At 41.1% G+C, this 24069-nt stretch overlaps 2 protein-coding genes across 2 annotated transcripts; one reads left to right on the top strand and one right to left on the bottom strand.

The window, feature by feature from the left end:
* Positions 1 to 1791: 1791 nt before the first annotated feature.
* LOC136970399 (uncharacterized) lies at positions 1792 to 2709 on the top strand. The gene has a single exon (XM_067264841.1). It carries the CDS (start codon positions 1792 to 1794, stop codon positions 2707 to 2709), a length of 918 nt encoding a protein of 305 aa, XP_067120942.1.
* A 6757-nt stretch (positions 2710 to 9466) lies between these two features.
* Positions 9467 to 10048, bottom strand: LOC136970398 (protein GVQW3-like). Its single transcript, XM_067264840.1, has one exon. It carries the CDS (start codon positions 10046 to 10048, stop codon positions 9467 to 9469), a length of 582 nt encoding a protein of 193 aa, XP_067120941.1.
* Between the last annotated feature and the right edge of the window lie 14021 nt (positions 10049 to 24069).

The following is a 24069-nucleotide window of genomic DNA, read 5'->3' as shown; positions in this document are numbered from 1 at the left end:
CAGCCGAGAAAGTAAAACACTCAATAGTCTCTTTTCTAAATTATCGTTTTAAATAAATTGAAATTATTTGATGTTTATGTGTTTATGTATTGCTTATGCATAACTGCTATTGTTTGTTAATTTTTGATCCTACGAGATTCTGTGGAGCGTCATAATGAAATTTGGCTAATAATATCCGAGAATTTCTTTAGGATATTTTTTCCCCCCTGCGACGTCCCTGGTTTTTTTTCGTCCCCTGCGTTTTGTTTTTGGGACAGTTGAAAGAGGCCATGATCATGCCGTTGTTATTGTATTATCGCATTCAATTGGTAAATTCTTACAAAAAAGATATAATTTTTAAAAAATATATATTACATTCACTTGATTACTGCGACAGATAGCATATAGCACTTGCCACTAAAACTGTTTCACTTCTGAACGACATTTTGTTAGAATGAGTAAAAGCCTCCAGTAGCCGAATGGATAAAACAGCCAAAAACCGGTAGTAAGTTTATCGTAGGTTTGAGCATGGCCAACGGGATGGTCATGTGCAGTTTTCCGGATTTTCTTCACGTCAGTAACATCTAAATAGGGTCCAGCTTTACATAAAAGTTTTCCCGGGATGCATTCCCCTTGGCAGATCGCTTGAGTGTCTCTTTGCCGTAACCAAATAAATCAAATGAGCGATCATTTATTGTGACATCATCACAATGCCGGGCTGCAACTTTTCGTCACAATGTTCTAAATTTTTTTTAGTGGTGTCTTGCCCCTGCATATCATACTTTTCCTATTAGCAATATAATCGTGTTGGTTATCTATCTAACTCCGTTTCAGGAAAAACTTTTCAATCAAAGTAACGTGACTTCCTGTCCAAACCAGAAGTTTATATATAGTTAATCTGGACTTCCTGTTCTAAGCTTTCCATATTTAATCTCGATTTTCATCTATCTAACTCCTTTCTCGTGATTAATGAAGAACAGACAGTCAGAGCGAACACAGTGCAGGTCTAGTTGGTTGAAACTTCAGCCGAATAATTTTTCTATAAACGCGATATTTACGAGAATAAACTTTCCGCGTAGTTTAAACAATCTGCTGCAAAATATAAACATTTTATTAACGCTTTATAAAAGGCTTTTAATAATAAAATATCGTAACAGATGGCTCCACAAACGCAGTTTAAAATGTTGCCAGCAAAGTTAAGCAAAATGTCGCTAAATTTTTGTTTTTAAAAACATGTTGAAGTTAAGAAATTTTGTTGTCAACATTTCTATAAGTGAATGAAAATTACTTTCATAAGAATTAATTAATTATTAGGTTAATGTTACCCTTGGTGGCAAGATGGCGACCATAGGGATTTTCCCTACATTCTAGACAGCGACGGGGAAAATTTTTTCCCCTGCGTTCGACGTAGCGGCCGCGTTTCCTGTAACCTCGAAACGGAGACGCACGATTTCGCGTTTGTGCCGTGAGAGGGAGCTCTTTGGAAATGTTGTGACGAAATGTGTTGGTGCCGGGGAAACGATCCAATATGGCGTACAGGTTTTGGCGCGACTTTCGAATTGTCAGAAGATTCGAGTGCTAGACTTGTGCTTTTTGGTTTCTCTCATATTTTGGTTTTTGGGAGTGTAAAGTTTTTTGGTGGCTTTTCGACTGTTCGGTTTTTGCTCATTCCCAGGCAGAGATTACTTCCTGGTGGCTGGTGCCCCGAGTGGCTACTTCAGCATCGAAAAAGGATTTCCGGAATTAAAGTATTTCCCAGCTTTCTCCCAGGTAGGAGCGCGATTCACGGGCCTATCCGGTGTGGACTGCTCCATGGCTTCGGAGGCGTCCTCGCCCCCGCGCATTCGCCCCCGGTCCCCGGAGTCGGGCCCGGGGGGCCCCGATCCCTCGGGACTGCGGTATTTGGCTCCTTTCGCGGAGGCGGATAAACTCCGCTCTATTCGGCCGTCCCTCCCATCGGACTTCTTGTTCACGATCTTCCTGGAGGGCCAGGGCCCCCTTCGTCGTTTACGTCCGGCCGAGCTACACGCCGCACTCCGGACGCGATTCCCACGCCCGGAGCTCATCGAGGACGTTCGTTATTCCAGAAGTGGGCTTCTTCTGTTGAAAACAAGGGACTTCTCCACCGCCCAAACGGCTCTCGCCCTGACGTCTCTTGGGGATTTGTCGGTGTGGGGCAGGTTGGCCCCGGAATGCTCCCAAACGGCGTATCTCTTGAGAGGAGTGGATGTCTCGCTAACCGCGTCCGAGATTTACGAAATGCTCACGGAGGCCATGTTGCCTGTTGTCGAGGTGCGCCGCTTCACGCGGAAACTCAACGACCGGGCAGAGGTGACCCCTAGTACGACGGTTTACTTCTCCATTGCCAGTGCGGACCCGATCGAGTCGGTGAAACTGTACTATCAACGGTTTCGCTGCGAGCGCTTCTATCCTAAGCCCAGATTCTGTGGGCGCTGCCTTACTTTCGGCCACGCTCCGGCTTCTTGCCGTGGGCGCCGTCGTTGCCTAAACTGCGGGGAGGACCACGACTCCACGGGGTGCTCGCGCCCGGCGGAGAAGTGCGTTCGCTGCAGGGGCCCTCACCGAGCGGACTCGCCCAACTGCCCGGCATACCTCTCGGAAGCGCGGCTACTCAAATTGAGTGTTATCCACCGCTGTTCGCATGCGGAGGCTAAGCGTCTCCGGCCGTGCGGAGCAATCATCCTATGCCCAGGTGGCGGCAAAGCCTAAACCTCTCCAGGTTCCGGAGGCCAAGAGTGGTCCCAGCGGTAGGGTAGAGTCTACCCATCAGGCCGACTCAGCACGGGGCCCGGACCACCAATCCTTGACCCGGCGAATCGCCCGGCTGGAAGCGGCTATTGACTCGCTACGGGCAGAACTCCGACAAATTAGATCTGAATTTCGGTCTACCCCTCCCACCAGGGAATCGGAACTCCTTCTCCCCGAAAACATCTCGTCGCAACCCCAACAATTACCTACCTCCCAGGCTCAAAAACGTCCGCCGCAGCGGGAGGAACGCCCTACGCTCTCTGGCCCGCCTAGAAAGAAAAAAGGAAATAAACAGAGGAAGGCGGCCCCAAAGGCTACTTCCGACTCAGACGGTCCAGCATCGGACATGGACCTTTCCTTCCCGCCTGGCCCAACCCGGACAGTATCGTTGGAAGACTTTGGCTCTGCCAACCCGGCGGAAAAGGTAAAACTTCGCCACCGTCAGTCAGCGCAATCGGCACATAATGCCTAGTCCGGCCCAATTCAACTCGGCCCTTCGCATCGTTCACTGGAACGCCCAAGGCTTACGCGCTAAAAAGGACCTTCTTTTGGCGGAACCATGGCTCCGCGGGGTAGACGTCCTTTTAATCCAGGAGACTTGGCTTGTCCCGTCAGCCTCCTTCTCCCTCCCTGGGTTCACCATTTTCCGGTGTGACCGTCCCAATTCCCGCGGCGGCGGTCTTTTAGCGGCGGTGGCTACGGCCATTCCCGCGCGCCTCCTTCCGGCCGCCCCAGGAATCGCGGGCCTGGAGACCCAGGAGCTCAGGATCTTTCTCCCGGGGGGCCCTTTTTCCCTCGTGAACGTCTACGCCCCTCAAGGTGTTCAGCCGGATATGGATCTTGACGCTTTGCTTCGGGACGGTTTTCGCCCTCGGATCATCTGCGGCGATTGGAACGCGCATCATCCTTACTGGGATGATGGCTGCACCCACCCCGACACGGCGGGACGCGCACTCTTCGATTGGTTTTCCACAGCAGACCTTTGTTGCCTGAACTCGGGGGTTCCTACCCGGTTCAGTGCCTCTAGCGCTTCAGCCCTCGACTTATCATTTTGCTCTCCGGACTTGCTCGGCTCGACTACTTGGAACGTCCTCTCAGACACTCTATCAAGCGATCATGCCCCAGTCTCCCTTTCCATTACTGCTCTAGCACCCCGGCAGGGGCCTCGGGTACGCTTTCGCTGTAGTACTGACTGGTCCGACTTCCCCACCCGGTTCGAGAACTCCATCTCTTCACTGGCCCACCGCCCCCCTTCGTACTCCCAGTTCGCCGGCCTGCTTCGGCAGGCGGTAGAGGACTGTTCGGTGTGGCGCGCCCCTCCTCCCCCTGGGTCCCCACCTTGGTGGACTCCGGCTTGTAGCCTCCTTCGGGCTAAGAAACGAAGGGCCTTTCGTAAAGCCCGCCAATCTGCCTCCTTGGCTCTTTGGACTCGCTACAAACGACTCAGCGCCCTTCTCCGCCGGCAATCCCGACAAGCGCGTCGGGAGTGGTGGGGCCGTCTCTGCTCCTCCCCTCCTTCTCCGTCCACGATCTATAGGATTTTTCGCCGCCTCCGCACGCCCGCGGACGCGCCAACGTCTCACCTCATTCTGCGTACGACGGAAGATATCACTTCGCCAGCCCAGCAAGCCGAGGCGCTGGCCGCCTATTTTGGTCGGAACCGCCCTTCGGGCGCTTTCGCCCCAATCACAGCGAACCACAACGATCAGCTAACCCTAGAGGACGGCCCGTTCCGTCCAGCGGAGTTGCTTCGGGCCCTTCGGGGCCTTCGCCCAACCACTCCGGGCCCGGACCGCATCCAGGCCCAGGCCATTCGTGCACTCCCTCCGTCGGGCCTTGCAGCCCTCCTGGCCGCCTTGAACAGAGCATGGTTGGCGGGGACATGCCCCCAGGAGTGGAAGTTAGCCCATATTATTCCTATTCGTAAACCGGGTCGCCCGGCGACTAATTGCGCCTCCTACCGGCCAATTTCTCTCACTTCCCACATGGCCAAACTATTCGAACGAATGGTTCTGCACCGTTTCCATATTTCTGCGGCTAATTCCACCTTCTTCCACCCACACCACTTTGGGTTCCTGCCCTATCGGGGCGCCGAGGAAGCTTTGCTCCTCCTTCACCATCAGGTCGCAGTGGCTCGGGCCCAACGGAAGTGGGTCTTTTTGTTGGCTCTCGACTTGGAGGGGGCCTACGACTCGGTCAACCAGCAGGGCCTCCTGGCCAAGATCCGGACTTATGGCATTGGGGGCAGGTTTCTTTCTTGGCTTAGATCGTTTCTGCTAGACCGCCAATTCCAGGTTCGCTGGCGTGGAATCCTCTCCCATCCCCACCCGTTCCGGCAAGGCATCCCTCAGGGGAGTGTACTGGCCCCCCTCCTGTTTACCTTATATATGGCCGATCTCTGGAGGGCTATTCCACCGGATGTTTCGGTGATAGTATATGCCGATGACATCTTTCTTCTCTCAGCTAGCTCGAGCCCTACCAAGGCCCACGCCCGCGCCCAACAAGCTCTAGACCACTTGGAACATTGGGCGTCGGGGTGGAGCATGTCCTTTTCTGCAACCAAGAGCGCATCCATCGATTTTTCGGCCAAAACCAATCGCTCACCTTTATCTTTCACCCTCAGTTCGGGGACCATCCCCCAGCAAAGGGTAGTCCGAGTTTTGGGCCTCCAACTCTCACATACTTTCACTTGGGACAACCATGCCCAATTTCTCCGGACCAAACTAACGCGGTCCTGCTCCTACTTAAAATACTTTGCCTCCCGCCGAAATGGGGCTCGGACCGCCGACCTCTTGCACCTTGTCTACTCGGTGCTTCGCCCAATGGCGGAATTTGGCGCCCCGCTCCTGGAGGGGGCTCCGCCCTCCAGCATTAGCCGTATGGAGCGCCCTTTACACGAGGCCCTTCGTACCGCGCTGGGGGTCCCCAAATCGACTCCCCTGATCTCTCTCTATACGGAATCCGGGTATATCCCGCTTCAGCTTCGTCTTCGCCACAGAGCGATAATGCATGCGGTAACACACTTATCTCGGGGTCCATCAAGCCCTCTGTTCCACCTTTTCCAGGCGGCTCCCAGTCTGGCCTCTCACCATTGGCGCCGCTTTCAGTCTCCTTACGTCGCCCGGGTCTTTACCCATTTCGCTAAGGAGAGTCTCCCGGTCGCCAGCCTTTACCGCCAGAATTTCCTCCCTCCGTGTGCAGATCAGATCCGGCCCAAGGTCCACCTCAATGAGTGGTCCGTAGCGGGTGCGGATCACGCCGAGGGCTTGAAAAGCCTTTACTCTGAGCTCCACGCTAAACTTTGGTACGACAGGTTCTGCATCGGTACTGATGCATCGAAAACTACTCTCAGGACGCAGATCGGCATCGTCATTCCTAGCGAGGGTATCCGGGAGACTTGGCGTCTCCACGACGCCTGCAGCGTTTTCACGGCAGAGGCTATCGGGATTCAGCGAGCGCTGATGATCGCCTCTCAATATAATCGTCCGACCGTAATTTTTTCAGACAGCCGCTCTGTCCTGCAGGCAATCACGAACGTCTCTTTCTCATCGACGGCCATTATCTCAGACATTGCATCTATTGTCAGCAGGTTCCCCGCCCCCCTGGACCTCGTTTGGATCCCAGGACATTCGGGCATTCAGATTAACGAAGCGGCCGATAGGGCAGCCAGTCACACCGATCTTACTGGTTCCTGGCGCCATTCCCTTACCCCGAGAGACCTACGTCGGTTCAACAGGGACAAGATCGTGCTCGCCCTCACCGACAATTGGTCGGCTGCTCTCCGGCACAAGGGGAGGGAGCACCTCCGGCCGTTCTCTCCTTGGCCTTACCATCTGGCCTCCTCGCGCCGTGCGGAATCGCTTTTGGCGAGGTTACGTACTAATACGGCGCCTCTTCAATCTTTCCTTTTTTCTCGTCACCTTAGCCGCTCACCGGACTGCCAGCACTGCGGGCAGGAGGAATCCCCCGATCATTTTTGGCTGGTGTGTCCGGCGTACAACGAGGCCCGTCGGGAGTTGGGCCAAGCCCTTTCTTTGGACCTGAACCAGACTCGCCACCTCAGCCAACTTTACTGGCCACACGCGGGTTTAGACCCGAGCCACCACATCTCAGCCCTTGAGCGGTACATATATAAGACCGGCCGCTTCGCCTAACCACCAGGCGGCGCATCGGAAGAAAAGCCGACAACGGCCATACCTTCCAACATAAACCCACGAACAAGAACAAGAACAAGAACATGTGTTGGTGCCGAGATCGTCGAATTATGCAAATTTCGTTTGCAGGGAGTTTAGAAGACAGTGGTGTGTTGCATGTTCAGTGTTGGCATCGAAATTTTTTTTTTACAATATCTGTTCTTTCCGAATTGCTAAAAAGGCAATTTATATTTTTTACGAGTAAAAACAAAAAGAAATTGCTATTTTGTTTGTTGAAATTTCGTGCACGTCATGGGCGACGTTGATTTGAGTTCGAAGGAATTCTGGGCCAAATGTACTACCAGGAAGTTTTATAAAATGATGGAAACAGATTATTCGGAATTGGGATTGAACCCGGCAATTGATAATGCATTCAAATTTGCGGTCAAATTAGGTATACAGCAGATAGAGTCGCAGTGTTCTACGTGCGATAAGACATGCAAATTATATTACAGAAGCGAAAGAAATGAATGTCTACTTAGATGCAGTTCGTGTGCAGTTAAATATTCAGTGTACGAAGGAACTTTTAAAAGCAAATGTGGTCGTCTGTCCTGGGGATGTATCTTGTCATTCATATGGCACTACCTACGTCTAGAATGTGGAGCGACGATTTCGGCTTTAGCATCCGGGATATCTCGAAAAGCTAGTGTAGAACCCGAGACAGTTCCGTCTGCACCCGTTCAAAACGTCGATAATAATAAGAAGAATTCAAAGAAATCAAAGAAGGGTCGGGATGAGGAAACGTCAACCACCGCGAGTAAAAAAAGAAGAAATAAGAAGTCATCGAAAGTTGCAGCCGACGCAAAACAAGGGAGTAAAAAGGATCTATTATAAACGAAGATCAAAATTCGAAAGTCGGGAGGAAATGTAAAAAAGGGAAATGACAGACAATCAACGTGAGTAAAAAAAAAATTTTTTTTCTATTAAAATAGGGTTTACAGTATCTTATTATAGTATAGGAGTTCCTAGGTCGCGTTATTACGAAACAGTGCGCAACGCGCAGTCTCCATAGAAGACGAAGATGGCGACCGGAAACGCGTAAGCCACGTCGAACGCAGGGGAAAAAATTATCCCCGTAGCAGTCTCGAATTAGGGAAAATTTTCCCCGTCGCTGTCTAGAATGTAGGGAAAAATTCCTATGGTCGCCATCTTGCCACCAAGGGTAACATTAACCAATTATTATTCAGATTATTCTTTATACTTGTTTCAGATAATTTCTATTGTATTGAGATAGAAATATTAAATTTAGGAGACATTGTCGAAGAAGTGGTTTGCAAGAAGATTTACTAACCAACATCACGTCTCGAAACTGCAACAGCATAGAAAATATGGTATAGAAGGTGTGATTCACCTAGAAAAATAATAATTTAAGTTAAAAAACAGAAATAAACATTAATGTGTAACACCCAAATGTAGCTCAGATTTTATTGAAAGTTCTCAAGAAAAACCTCTCCCTCGCAGATTGTCACGCGTTGCGTTAATGCCTAATTTAATCAGTTCGTTTTAATCCAGTCTTCGCGGAACATAAATAATCGAAAAATGCTAGTTTAATACGGTCAAACAATCAACGATTAAGTACACGAAAACGCAAAATGACAAATCATCATGTCTTCGGTTCTGCAACCAACCGTCACAAGTCAAATCCTAAGACTGTGCTTAAGTAATTATCAGTGGCGTGCCGTCATTAGAAGCGATGGAAGCGCCGATTCCACCTTCCAATGACCTTCCCTTATATTTTATAAAATATAAATTTTCATATTTTAACGTACTGTACTTTGAATTAATTAAAATTAATATTTTATTATAACTGCATTATGTATCTTATTACAAATTTCTATACTACATGTGAAAAAAACGATAAGATTGCTATTGTATATTCGAATAATTCGGTGGCGGAAGGAATGTCGAAACCGGGTCAGTTTCCAATCAGCCAGATTATATAAGCATTGACACATGCGGTTTACAGAGCACCTAACCTCACCCAGTTTAGCTGGTAGAAGCGACACACGCATAAAGCATCTACGAGGGCTGTTTGGAAAGTTCGCGACCTCAAATAGAACAACAAACAAAATAATGTTAAAACTTTTTTTATTTTTCAATATAGTTTCCTTTATTAGTAATGCACTTATTCCAGAGATGTTCTAGCTTTTTTATGCCATCACAATAGGTCGATTTGTCAAGGTGTGCAAAATACTCGTTCACTTCAGAAATGATTTCGTCATTTGAGTGGAATCTCTTTCCAGCCAAAAATTTTTTTAGGTTTGGAAAAAGATGGAAGTTACTGGGGGACAAATCATGTGAGTACGGTGGATGTGGAACTAATTGGAAGCGAAGTTCGTTTATCTTTTGTTCGGAGATTCTGGCGGAATATGCAGGTGCATTATCGTGGTGGAACGGAACCCTTTTTCTTCTTCAAATGTTGCCTGCTTTCTTCGATTTCTTTCTTCAGTTTTTCCAAAAGTTCACAGTAATAGACAGCATTGATGGTCTTTCCTCTTTCTAGGTAGTCAATAAAAATGATGCCTTTAGCATCCCAAAAAACCGAAGCTATCACTTTCCCCGCTGATGGAACTGTCTTTGCCTTCTTTTCCTGAAACAAAAGAACAGTCGAAGCAGTGGTGGATCCACAATTTATCAGTAGTCACAAACCAATGCAAGAAATCCTGTGGATTTTTCTGGTAGAAGTCAAAACACTCCTTTGACATCAAAGTGCGAACACAATTTTGCTCGGGGGTCAGCAGATGCGGCAACAACCTTGCTGAGACCTTCGTCATACCCAAATTTTCGGTTAAGGTGTGGTGCACTCGGTCGACAGAGATGCCTGTTGTCTCAGCTATCTCACGCGTTTTCAAACGGCGATCTGCTAACACAAAATCGTGAACTTTGTCGATATTTTCTTCAGTGACAGCAGTTGACGGCCGTCCGCTGCGAGGGTCATCTTCCACACTCTCTCTGCCAGATTTAAAAAGGGATGTCCATTTTTTCACAGTGGTGCACGAAAGAGCAGACTCTCCCAAAACTTCATCCATGTCAGCTTTGATTTGGGATGGGGTCAACCCTTTTTTCGTCAGGTATTTTATGACCGCACGAGTCTCCGTCTTCTCCATTTTTCACAAAGCACTTACACACTAACTATCTGCTAAGCGGTCGTGGCAAAACTTTACGACAAATTAAGCAAAAATTGGTATTGTATCTTTAGCATAGATGTCTGAAAAATTCCCGCCAAAAATTAAATTGATCGCAGCGCCGCATATAGGCAAGGCCGCGAACTTTCCGAACAGCCCTCGTACTTACGGATTTCAATGTTAAACCAGTGATATTACGATTTAGTATGTCCCATCTGTAAGGGGATGCAGAAAAAACGTGTACAATTCTAGTACAGTGTTAAAAAATTAATTGTTACTTTGGCAGCATCATTTACAACCAAATTTAATGAATGAGACGTACTGTACAATGGTACAAAAAAGCTCTAGAATTTATTTTCCTTAAATTTACGATTTATGTATCCGTTGTCATAAAAATTTCTTTCCACTTCTTTCCCAAGACTACAGATATTCAAGTACAAAGTAACCGGTTTCGACTTATTTCTACTTAAGAAGTAGTTAAATAATTAAGCGATTAGGGAATTAGAAACATAAATAAAACCCTGATGAAAGAGCCGAAATTTTACTTAAACAGAAGCTTAACAGAACCAATCTCTTGCCGAGTACAGTGGGGTCTGATCTCTTCATAATATTAGATGTAATAAAGACAGAAATTTCTCCAGTTCAATGAGAGTGACCGAAAAGTTGTAAATTTTGGAAATTTCCGTGAACACTCGATCCTAAAACGAATTACTTAGAAAACGAACGACGGACAATCTGTTAAGTTTAACATATTTAGATTTTTACAGCTATGGCGAGAAACGTTTAAAATCTACAACCCCGTCGCGTCCTTTGATATATACTAGTGATGCGTCAAAAGAGGCATTTGACGTTGACCGGTATCGGCACCCTCGGGATTTGGCACGCACACACCTACCTGGGCCGTCTCTAAAACCATTCATTAGCCACTCGTAGGGAGCTACAGTATTTCACTAAGTGGATTGTTTTAAGATTTAAAAAGTAAAGAATATTTTGTTATTTCTATGTACGTTTCTTTACAAAGTTATATTTAATTATAAGTTTCTTTAAAAGTATATTCATACAATTGAAGAATTTTTTGTACTAGGCATGTATATTCGTCACACATTTTGTTTTATCAAATAAGTTTTTTTTTATAATTTTAATTTTAGCCTCGTGGCTAGTGATATCGTGGCTAGTGATTCAAAAATTTATTTTAAAAAAGTTTTGGCTCAAGACCGTATAATGAAAAAGAAAACATTATTAAAAGAGAAAGACCAATGCCTAAATTAAATATAAATACGTCGACAAAAAATTTCGACATTTTGACGATAAAATTTATGACGAATGACGATTCTTTCGTAAAATTGAAGAATTTGAAAATCAAAATAGAATAGGCATTAGTAGACAATATAAAATAAGTAGACATTAGAATAACATTGGTAGACAATATAAAATAAATATTAAAAATTATAAGAAGATAATTACGATTAATAGATATATCTAAATTAATAGATGTTATATGTTTTTTTCTCAAAGCAAGAATTGGCATTTAGAGGGCATAGGGAATTTATTGAATCTAATAACGGAGGTAATTATATTGAACTTTCTTATTTATTAAGTACGTCAGATAATCTATTAAAAATACATTTAAAGAAGTATACGGTTTTTACTGGCTTATCGAACAAACGAATACAAACGGTCCCTGACGCGCAATTAATTGATTACCCCTGTAAGTCGGCTTCTTACAAAAACACAGCTTCCCTATCATCAAATGTCACGGCACGCCACTGGTAATTATATACAATATACCTTTTTTACGTTTTAAATTATAGTATAAATCGTTTGTAAATAGTATAAATAATAGTATAAATTGACACAGACAAAATTTATTTTCCTAATATTTATTACTGTGGATACAAATATAGATTGTTACATCAATGTTGACCATTACAACCACTACGAACAGAATAAGATTTGTAATTATCTACGGACATAAAATTACATTTTTCAGAAAAGTGGGACAATTTACTTTAGATGTAATTACATCAATGTACAATATACATTATTTGAAATACAGTATATTATATTATACAGTTTCAAAGACTAATTATATCTCGAAAAAACTTTGCCATTACAAAATATGGCTGTGTTCGGCAGATTTAACAGGTGTAACATAACGTAACTTATAGGTAGCGGCTTTGAACGATGAAATATGCCTTGTTGTGAGTGGTTTGTGACAATACGGTAGCTTCTGCTCGTTTATAACAACTTAAAATTGTTCGAAGAAACAAATTAACCTTCGAAAACTGCAAAAAGTCACTTGGATCCAATTGATCCTGATGTAAATACGTTTAAAAACTTACTGAAATAAAGTAATATCTCATAATTTATAATAATTTATTTAAAAATTACCAGTGCACTGGCATATAAAAATATGAGAGTTTTATGTGAAAAAATTCCTAGGCCTATTGATAATGATTAAAACATATTTACATGTTTCTTTACAAACAAATCCTTTGCATACTTTACACGTAACAATGCTTTTGTTGTCTGTTGTAGTGCATACTGTACGTCTTCTTGCAGTATCTGCTTTTGAAGGTTATGGCTGACCTAAAATTAACCAGAACTTTTGCACTTTAATCGCGGTATCTGTATCTGTAATTTGTCAGCTTTGAACAAATGGATTTTTTTTCTTTTTTTTTTAATCAATGCTCTTCCGAGTGCTTCTCTTCAAGTAAGAAAACTTACGAGTACAATTAATTTTTGCCATATCTATTTTATCCATCTAGACAAAGTTATTAGTATAGACGGACAAATATTATAATATACCGGTATATTATGCTATGTATACATCTGTGGCTTGGAGAAAAAGGATCAACGTCAAGGGTTGACGTTATTATTTGAAGGCGACAGAAATAATATGTACTACATTTGTTCTGTATGCGCAACCCTCTATCATTAGTTACAACTGCTGGAAATTAGATTAAACGTGACGTCAACATTCTCAACATGTTCCGAAGTAGTGTTTCTGTGTACGACATTCCGCAGAAAACTACTTAACATGTTCAGGAACCGTTGAGTCTGATGAACGTAGCCATTGTTCTTTCTTACAAACACACAAAGTAATATTGCTTTATCTACTTATTTCACATAATAAGATAATCAATAAATTAATAACTACCACCAAATGTAGAACACAGTAAAGATGTTATTGCATCAGTGTGTTTCTGCAAGTATTTTAACATATATGAATTATTTGTATTTAATTTTATCATTTTGGTGCGTAATTTACTAGCGGAGCTTATTCGATTTCATAACAAGTAATTGTATCTTTACGTAGAGTGGATTCTGCTTAATTGGGCCACCGGTTGGTTGGGATGGTGACGATTACAATTGAACGTATTGAATTTTCTAGACCTAAAAGAAGTTATGTTGTGACAGTGGCAAAGCGATTTTGGCGTCCGCTCGATCTTGTACGTTTTACTCATGCATTGTAATTTTCTGTTCAATCTGTGCCTTTAATAAAATGGCGGCCGTTTTTGAATGTTAATTGCATTTTAATACTAGACAATATTACGTTATTTAGTTAATTGTCATTAATATAAAATACATTTAACTATGCGAAAACCCTAGAAAAATCGCATTGCCCTAACTAACTACAAATATCAAATACATAATGAAATTAATTGAATTATTTGTATCTACTTGCCACGTAATTAAATTTCAGAGCTCAGACCTTACACGTGTTTGTCTTTGGTCAATATGGAGTGTGCTGCTCTTATAGAGCTAGTGGAAGGAACGACGAATCTAGATCGAGGCGCCTCTAGCGGCGACGCCGAGTAACAGAATCGGGGCTACAAAGCCGGCACCAGTGTTGTTCCACCTAATACTTTTGTACTAATCTAATACCTTTTTACTTGTTCCAGTACCGAGATACCCAACACCATTTTCCTGGTACTATTCATCAAATCCTAATACCTTTCATTTCAATTTAGTACCTTTCAAAACATTCGTTTTTATTCTATATTTCTCTATTTTTTACTTTACTTTGGCAGTAAATAAATGTTTTTATTGCTTCCTCATTCAGCAGTTAAACGTATTTTTTGCAATTAAATTTAATAAAAACTAAACTACATAATCGAGTTCTTACCGATTCTTGTGAAGCATTGTTATTAGCAAAGGAGCTACTTAAAAACACCAACGATAAAACGTTACACTTGGAAACCATCATCTGCTTCAACCATACAAAAACATTCTAGTGAGGAAGATTCTGATGACAATGATTTTACCAGCGATTTTTCAATGTGATAATTTTAAAGTCTAGTACTTCATGTTCATTATTTTTGTTTCAACATTTTGCTCATTTGATTGTTATTGAGAAATAATAGCATTCTTGCAATATATGAATTTTGTATGTTACATGTAACACTAAATATATTTTAATAAATGGAAACTTGATAAATTATAAATTTATATATTATTTATAAGTATATATTTAAATAATATATAATATATACGTACAGTACATTCAGCAGTGTACGGTCAAATTAATGCCTGCATTAGTCAATACAGTCACTTCCCGACTTACGACGGGGTTCAGTTCTGCAATTTCGGACGTAAGTCGAGAAGTGACTGTACTTACAACAAAACAGTTAGCCATCTTACACAAGCACACGCGAAGGGTACAACAAAACTAAGTATGACGCAATCAGTCGTCGGAAGCGTGCAAGATATATATGTATATGATATATATTTGACGAAAACTAAAAAATTTATACATTTTAAAACTTTTTTTATGAAAGTTTTTCGTTATAACTCGAGAAGGACTGTACATCATTAGGACTGAGCAGTATTAATATTCTGATATTTATTATACTCTTAATTTTGTACAGTTTAAAGGTTGGCGTGGAAGTAAACTATATATCTATTGCACGGTAAATAATGAAATTTATAACTAACCATATATATATATAGGAGCTTCAATGAAGACCATAACAGCAGCTAATAGTATTGTATTAACAGGGAGAACTTTTACCTTCATTTTCTCGAAGTACTAATTACGCTTCTCATTTCTTCCTTCCACAGATTTCTTAAATTCAAATATCACATCATATGGCAATTAATATCTGTTAGATTCACAAAATAATATAAAAGAAAACAGAAAATTACTAAAGTTTCCATTAGAGAACTAAATTTAAAATAGAGCCAACTAAGGTTTTATAACAGAAGATTGGTTAGAATGCAACACATCATTATATAATTAACCACAGGAATTAAATTGAAGCCAGCCATTTCTCTTTTCTCCCAGAGTATTGTTCATTCGGGAACGAATAAAACTTTGTACCTGGCGGCGCAGTAATATAGGTAAATATAGGTCACACAACAGTTATTTTTTGAAGTTTTGTGTGGCAGAAAGCTGTAGTTCATTATCACAAGAAGAAAACAATCACCGCGTTTCAGTAAGTATCCAACCCAAAGACGCACGTGTTTTCCCGAAGCAGTTTTCTTTGCCTGCGTACAGGTGGCGCTCAAGTCAGTTCCACTAGCTCTATAGGCTATGCACTCCGAGAGAACGCGATGGACGCATGCGTCCGATTAGCCCGAATGACTATACGCGCGCGGTGCAATGATGCCTTCCGGGAGGTCTTTTAAGTGTAACTGGCTCCTATTCAGGCATTACAAACGTGGAGAAAACCCGGAAAACTCCACGTGGCCAGCCCGTCCGAGCGAGGCGCGAACCCACGCCCGAACTCCCAGTATTCAGGGACGAAGACCACTTGGCCACTGGTGAGTCAGCCTTACGCGTTAATTACGCAATTCTTTTATTTCCATGCATATTACGTTAAAAAATGTGCGACATTACTGTCATGAGACTGACGCAGAAGATTGCTCATGAATATTTGCATGTGTAAACGCATTACTATTATGTTTATGTATTGTAATGCAACACGAGTTTGTGAACGATCTTTAAAAAGTTTCTCTAAATGCTTTTACTACGAGGGTGGATTGTGGGTAAAAGTTTATGTGTTGTATTGGATTTGTTCCCGAAAGGAGAGTAATGTAAATTTAATCTGAAATGAATGGTTACATAACAAAACTTAAAGTAATGTTTCCTATGTTAATCCGTCTCTGTAATCCAAACAAACACTTTTGGTAGACGTGTCTCACAGCCAACCAGTAATGTAGCGAGAGGGGTGCAAGGGGGTCTATCACGCACCGGGCGCCACTCGCAGAGGGGCGCCAAAATGGTCTCCAAGTCAAACCATATGTGTTTCTGGATGGGGAGGGGGAGCCAATAAAGTGTTGTGCCCGGGCGCCAGTTATGTTCGCTACGCCACTGCAGCCAACCAGAAATTGCTGTGAGATGCGTCTATCAAAAGTGTTTGTTTGGATTACAGAGAAGGATTAACATTGGAATCTACTATATAGCAAGCCGAATATATATTAAAGTAATGTTTCTTTTAGGTGAACATTTTGTGGAAAAAATTATTTTATTAAATATTTGTTTTTAAATCTACGAAAAATTAAATTCGAAAAGTAACTTCTAAGCCGGTATTATTACTTTTAAAAATACTTCGATGAATTTAAAGTGATCTGTAAGTAATTGGAATGATCGATCGACTCATTCCGTCCGACCTAACCTAGGTCGATATTTTACAAACATTTATCTCCAATCGGGACACGTCATACACGAATTTATAACTCGAAAATAGTATATAATAGCTTTATATTTTCGAAATCTCTTTTCTAATAAGGAGTATAATTCGAACGTATTAGTTCAAAAGTGAGAGTAAATCGATTTCGGCAGTTTCGTTTCTGTAGGTACATTTTGTCGGTTTATTCTCTCCTAATTCCATGAAACCAGACAGAACGGAATAGTAACTACTCAGCATCTAGTAAAACAAAAGAAACAAAATCAATGAGGACCTATGTCTGCAATTGAAACGCTTGCTAAGGTGGCAGTTTAATCTAGAGGCCCAGGAATCGAACCTGCAAAAATTTTCGGGGCACGGACTTTCCTCGTCTCCAAGCCTCTCCGTAGTGGGCCAGTCCGAACCCATAATGGACTTTCTAAAAGCGGCCCTATTTGTTCCCCACGGAGCGGGTAAAGTTTTAAAAAGTAAAACACTAGAACTCACTTTTACTGGGAAATTCTTTCTGGCGTGAAAGCAATCGCCAATGGAAATTCCAACCGGATTATTTCCGAATCTCTTCATGAAATTCAACATCTAATAAAACAGAGATTATAAATTTCGTTTCATTTCACTGAAAACAAAATATAAAACACTTACTTTCATTTTAAAAACCAGAGGAAACTCGGCAGATGACAACTTGTTTATTTCCACAAAGTTTCCGTAGATCTGAAACGAAATAAATCATTCTTAAGTAGCTATATCTTGTTAATTAAATGTAAAATGTATGGAATTTCATCTTACGGAGGCTGTGAATCTGGAAAATCCATAGGCTATCACTAACATACACAAGGTACCGTATGCGGAAAGTATAATGGCAACTGTCATGTAGGTTGGAGATAATTCAAAGTACAAGTAAGCAGCGATGAGAATGCTGAGAGCGTATATGTTATAGAGGTACATGGCAGCGAACAGCAATTCGAAGCTGTCGTTGGCGTCATTAATATAATCGACTAATTCGGAATAATAGTTAATAAGATTCTCGATCAAGTTTCCCAAATTTGGAGTTCGAATGTTCATTTCTCTAAGTTTCTCGTACAATTTTACAAAAGCGTGATGTATAACCATAAAGTAATTAGCGAACAGAAACCAAAGATAATCTGCCTGTGCGACCAAAACGAAAAGCAATAGCATCCAATCGATATTACATAAAAGAAACTCCAAATCGGTTCCCTTCTGGAAAGCCTTGTACAAATTAATGTCGAGAAAAATGTGAAACATTATCTGAACGAGTAATGCGCATGCAAGAGAAATACTGAATCGATACTCTATGACCTCAGCTAATCGAATGTCGAAATCGTAAGAGAATTTAATGGGGAGATTTACCAAATATGCCCTCTTAACGAAACTGTATTGAATGGACCAACTGATTATCATGCCTATGAACAGTGCCTGCAAAGGGTACTTGATATGAGGAAATAAACCGAAAAATTTGCCGCATACAAACTTATCGGAAATCAGGGTCGATAAGAGAAGTAAGACGTTTATTAAGAAGAAGAATTCCAGAAAATACGAATAGTATTTGAAGTATCTGCTGCCGCCAGATACTTTCTGATTCTTCTGTACTATTAAATCTATCCCTATGACTCTTGTTGCCGAATTAGCACTTATGAAGGCCTTTTCGATTTCGGAAATTGTTTCTGCCATCATCAAAAGTGAAGGACTAAGTGTTTGTTGCATAGAAAACAGCTTCGATTAATTACTAATCATCAAAACTTTCCCATTACTTCGACTATAAGGCTTTCAATTTCCGCCATGTAAGAAACGAATCCCTTCCCACTTCTTGCGCCAGATGTTTTAAAATCGAATCTGCCAACTGTTTTTCTCGGGAAAAACGCAAAATCCGTTAATTTCGAATTTTTCGCTACTCCCAAGAAAATGGCTTTCTGCAAATTAAATTCCTTAACAACAACTCTCGAAACATGCGGTAATTATTGGGACACAGACCAAACTACAATGCGCCATACCCAAAAGGCTGGTGAAGACGAGCCTGCTCAATCGTATTTTGAAGCCAAATGGTTCTGTGGCGGGAGGAAAGTATTGACTTTCATTTGGCATTAAAATGATATGGACCGTCCACGTTTATAAATAGCATATTATGGATTTATGTTCTGATGAAATTTTCCAAATGCATGGATTATAGCTTGTTTAATCGCGTAACGAATTACGAATTATTCATTTCTTTCATAATTATGAATTATTCGTTTATTATTTTGATTCTTATCGCTTTGTCTGTGGAAATTTTACCGTGTCACGAATGCAAACTGCATTTTGATATCGCGTAATTCGAAAGTTTTAAATTCGCATGCGGGATATTTGCATAAATATTAGCGTAGTTCAGTTTATTTTATAAATTTTATTTCCTTCGTGAAACCACAAAATGGGAAATGCAAATAAGTAATTAAAGATTGAAATTCCAGTAATGCAATTCAATTTTAAGTGAACCGAATGTAGTCGGAATAGTAACATACGATAATCAATAATCCGATAAGCAAATCGTATAATATAATCGAGATGAGTTGATAATAATAATAAGCGCAGAGCCCAGATGGTTAGGAGTTGAAAGTTGAAATTTGGACGATAATAATTACAGACGAACTTCCGATGCAAACCGAAAGTACGTTACTTCAGTTCAAAATGTTTCCCCTGAAAAGAGTTAGGGCTGTTTCACACTGTCACCGACCCGACCGATCCTATAATCGGACCGACTAGTAGTAAAAGAATTCACACTGAGTACGATTATGTCGGTGGCCGACTCGTGAGGACCAATCGGAACGCGTCTTACAGGTCAGAACACTAGCCAATCGTGGTAAGTCTTTCAATTTAAACAGAAAACATGGCCGTCATTGAAAGGTTGTTGTGTGTACGCGTGTTCGCGGGCTAACGACACCATTTTAGCATTTTTAATGTCGCTTTCTCTTGTAAATGAAATGTATTATGGTGAATTAAAGTAATTCGTTTTGTTAATATCGATGAGTGCCTGCGTATTTCTTAATAAAGTTGTTCTTAAACGAAGCAAATAGACGGAAATAAAAAATCGTTCGGAACTTTTAAACGGTTGATCGTTTAAAAGTTCCGAACTACATAACATAATATTATCAATTATGGCACAGATTGAAGTAACAATTGTAAAATGGGAAGAGGCTAAAGTCATTTAAACAGTGCACTCTCCATCCATTGCGTTGGAGATGGAAAAGGTGGAAATTTATAAAAGTAAAATGAAAAACCGTTGCCTAAATGCTATGGATGCTAATGCGCTTCCAACAGCGTGGAAATATATAATAAATTAAAAAGAAGGCATTTAAAAACCCTTAAATCATTTCTTTCCACTTAGCTTCTCGTTTTATTTGTTTATTTATTTATTTAATATACACACTTCTTTCAATTTATTTTAAAGTTAAATTATTTTTTTAAATTTTAAATATGTAAAATATTCGAAAACGGTACGTTCCATTTTGGAACATTTATAATATTAAACCTGACGATGGCCTATATTAGATAGGGTGAACGCTTTCTATTCTAACAAACTACTTTATACCCATAGCAGCCGCCATTATGTAGTTCGCGCTAATACCGCTAGGTGTCAGATCTATCGTTGGCACAAGCGAATAGAATAGGTTCAAATTTCTTGCTTTATTTCACAGACAAAATATGAAAACATAATATAAATAAAATAAGACCCGGTACAATAAAAATAGCATTATCATGTAGACGTGGTAAAAGTTTCTTTCTAAAATTTGAAATAATATAAGGGTGCTTTTAAGCACACTTATGCTTTATTTTCACCCATCCCTATTATTAATACTCTCCTTAGACTCAACCATATCTTTTCTGTCGTTTCACCTTTCATCTGGCTTACCACACCAAACATTATGTTATCGAGAAAGAAAGATACGTCAAAAAGAAAACGATGCTGGGTGATAGAAATATTAAAAATCCGTAATTACAACATTTACTCTATTGCGTGAGAAAGTTTCTGCAGCCATCTTGAAAACAACAAGAACCACGTGACAACTAGCGGGAATACGATTGGTGGCGAAATTTTTTCGCTAGCGAAAAAGCTCGACGGTTCCGAACTTCGAAGCGATTCGCGAAATGGTAAAATTCGCCGGAAACGACGTCATGTCTGACGTTATTTGCTCTGTTTTTCGCTTTCGCAAGCGAATCGCGCTCAGTGTGAACTAAGCTTTAGTCGTGGGTTCGGGCAGGGCCAACCGGCCGGCCACAAAGAGTTTTCCAAGTTTTCTAGACGTTAGAAACACCTAAATGGGGTCCAACATCTTATGAAAGTCTTCCCGGGATGCATCCTCCTCGGCAGATCGCTGACGTATCGCGTTGCCGAAACTAAACTAATTTTAACGAGCGTTTATTGTGACATCGTGGCGATGCCTGAGTGCAACTGTTCGTTACGATGTTCTCAATTCTTTTAGCGATGTCTTGCCCCGTATATCATACTTTTCCTGTTAGCAATTGAATCGTGCCGGTTATTCATCTAAGGGCTGTTTCACACTATGACCGACTGGGCCGACCGGTCCGACTCCTAGTCGTATTGCCATGGCAACAGCAGTCGGTCGACAAACTGGTCGTTCCAGTCGGACAGATTTAAAAAGTTAAATATTTGTAGCGCGTCGGAGCAGTCGGTGAGCTACAGCCAATGAGAGCTTCGAAGCTATAACCAATCAGAGTTTAGATTTATCCGAAGTTAGAAAATGGCGGAAGGTAAAGTTTTCTCGGAAGCTTTAATAAACGAAGCCAGAAAATATCCATGACTTTATGATATTCGGCGAGCCGATTAAAGGCGACAATGAAAAAAATAATTGGTTAGAGTAAAGCGAAAGGTATCCAGCTAAAAAATAGTCTTAAACTTCATATTAACGAATAGACGTAGACATATCTAAATGTAATTTGATACGCTGAATCGATTGGTATTAAAAAAAATTACTTACGATCAACCGTTTAAAAGTTCCGAACGATTTTTTATTTCCGTCTATTTGCTTCGTTTAAGAACAACTTTATTAAGAAATACGCAGGCACTCATCGATATTAACAAAACGAATTACTTTAATTCACCATAATACATTTCATTTACAAGAGAAAGCGACATTAAAAATGCTAAAATGGTGTCGTTAGCCCGCGAACACGCGTACACACAACAACCTTTCAATGACGGCCATGTTTTCTGTTTAAATTGAAAGACTTACCACGATTGGCTAGTGTTCTGACCTGTAAGACGCGTTCCGATTGGTCCTTACGAGTCGGCCACCGACATAATCGTACTCAGTGTGAATTCTTTTACTACTAGTCGGTCCGATTATAGGATCGGTCGGGTCGGTGACAGTGTGAAACAGCCCTAACTCTTTTCAGGGGAAACATTTTGAACTGAAGTAACGTACTTTCGGTTTGCATCGGAAGTTCGTCTGTAATTATTATCGTCCAAATTTCAACTTTCAACTCCTAACCATCTGGGCTCTGCGCTTATTATTATTATCAACTCATCTCGATTATATTATACGATTTGCTTATCGGATTATTGATTATCGTATGTTACTATTCCGACTACATTCGGTTCACTTAAAATTGAATTGCATTACTGGAATTTCAATCTTTAATTACTTATTTGCATTTCCCATTTTGTGGTTTCACGAAGGAAATAAAATTTATAAAATAAACTGAACTACGCTAATATTTATGCAAATATCCCGCATGCGAATTTAAAACTTTCGAATTACGCGATATCAAAATGCAGTTTGCATTCGTGACACGGTAAAATTTCCACAGACAAAGCGATAAGAATCAAAATAATAAACGAATAATTCATAATTATGAAAGAAATGAATAATTCGTAATTCGTTACGCGATTAAACAAGCTATAATCCATGCATTTGGAAAATTTCATCAGAACATAAATCCATAATATGCTATTTATAAACGTGGACGGTCCATATCATTTTAATGCCAAATGAAAGTCAATACTTTCCTCCCGCCACAGAACCATTTGGCTTCAAAATACGATTGAGCAGGCTCGTCTTCACCAGCCTTTTGGGTATGGCGCATTGTAGTTTGGTCTGTGTCCCAATAATTACCGCATGTTTCGAGAGTTGTTGTTAAGGAATTTAATTTGCAGAAAGCCATTTTCTTGGGAGTAGCGAAAAATTCGAAATTAACGGATTTTGCGTTTTTCCCGAGAAAAACAGTTGGCAGATTCGATTTTAAAACATCTGGCGCAAGAAGTGGGAAGGGATTCGTTTCTTACATGGCGGAAATTGAAAGCCTTATAGTCGAAGTAATGGGAAAGTTTTGATGATTAGTAATTAATCGAAGCTGTTTTCTATGCAACAAACACTTAGTCCTTCACTTTTGATGATGGCAGAAACAATTTCCGAAATCGAAAAGGCCTTCATAAGTGCTAATTCGGCAACAAGAGTCATAGGGATAGATTTAATAGTACAGAAGAATCAGAAAGTATCTGGCGGCAGCAGATACTTCAAATACTATTCGTATTTTCTGGAATTCTTCTTCTTAATAAACGTCTTACTTCTCTTATCGACCCTGATTTCCGATAAGTTTGTATGCGGCAAATTTTTCGGTTTATTTCCTCATATCAAGTACCCTTTGCAGGCACTGTTCATAGGCATGATAATCAGTTGGTCCATTCAATACAGTTTCGTTAAGAGGGCATATTTGGTAAATCTCCCCATTAAATTCTCTTACGATTTCGACATTCGATTAGCTGAGGTCATAGAGTATCGATTCAGTATTTCTCTTGCATGCGCATTACTCGTTCAGATAATGTTTCACATTTTTCTCGACATTAATTTGTACAAGGCTTTCCAGAAGGGAACCGATTTGGAGTTTCTTTTATGTAATATCGATTGGATGCTATTGCTTTTCGTTTTGGTCGCACAGGCAGATTATCTTTGGTTTCTGTTCGCTAATTACTTTATGGTTATACATCACGCTTTTGTAAAATTGTACGAGAAACTTAGAGAAATGAACATTCGAACTCCAAATTTGGGAAACTTGATCGAGAATCTTATTAACTATTATTCCGAATTAGTCGATTATATTAATGACGCCAACGACAGCTTCGAATTGCTGTTCGCTGCCATGTACCTCTATAACATATACGCTCTCAGCATTCTCATCGCTGCTTACTTGTACTTTGAATTATCTCCAACCTACATGACAGTTGCCATTATACTTTCCGCATACGGTACCTTGTGTATGTTAGTGATAGCCTATGGATTTTCCAGATTCACAGCCTCCGTAAGATGAAATTCCATACATTTTACATTTAATTAACAAGATATAGCTACTTAAGAATGATTTATT

This window comes from Centruroides vittatus, unplaced genomic scaffold (genome assembly GCF_030686945.1).
Source record: "Centruroides vittatus isolate TY-2023 unplaced genomic scaffold, ASM3068694v2 contig_193, whole genome shotgun sequence".
Classification (NCBI taxonomy): domain Eukaryota; kingdom Metazoa; phylum Arthropoda; class Arachnida; order Scorpiones; family Buthidae; genus Centruroides; species Centruroides vittatus.
This window is presented reverse-complemented; position numbering and strand designations above follow the sequence as displayed.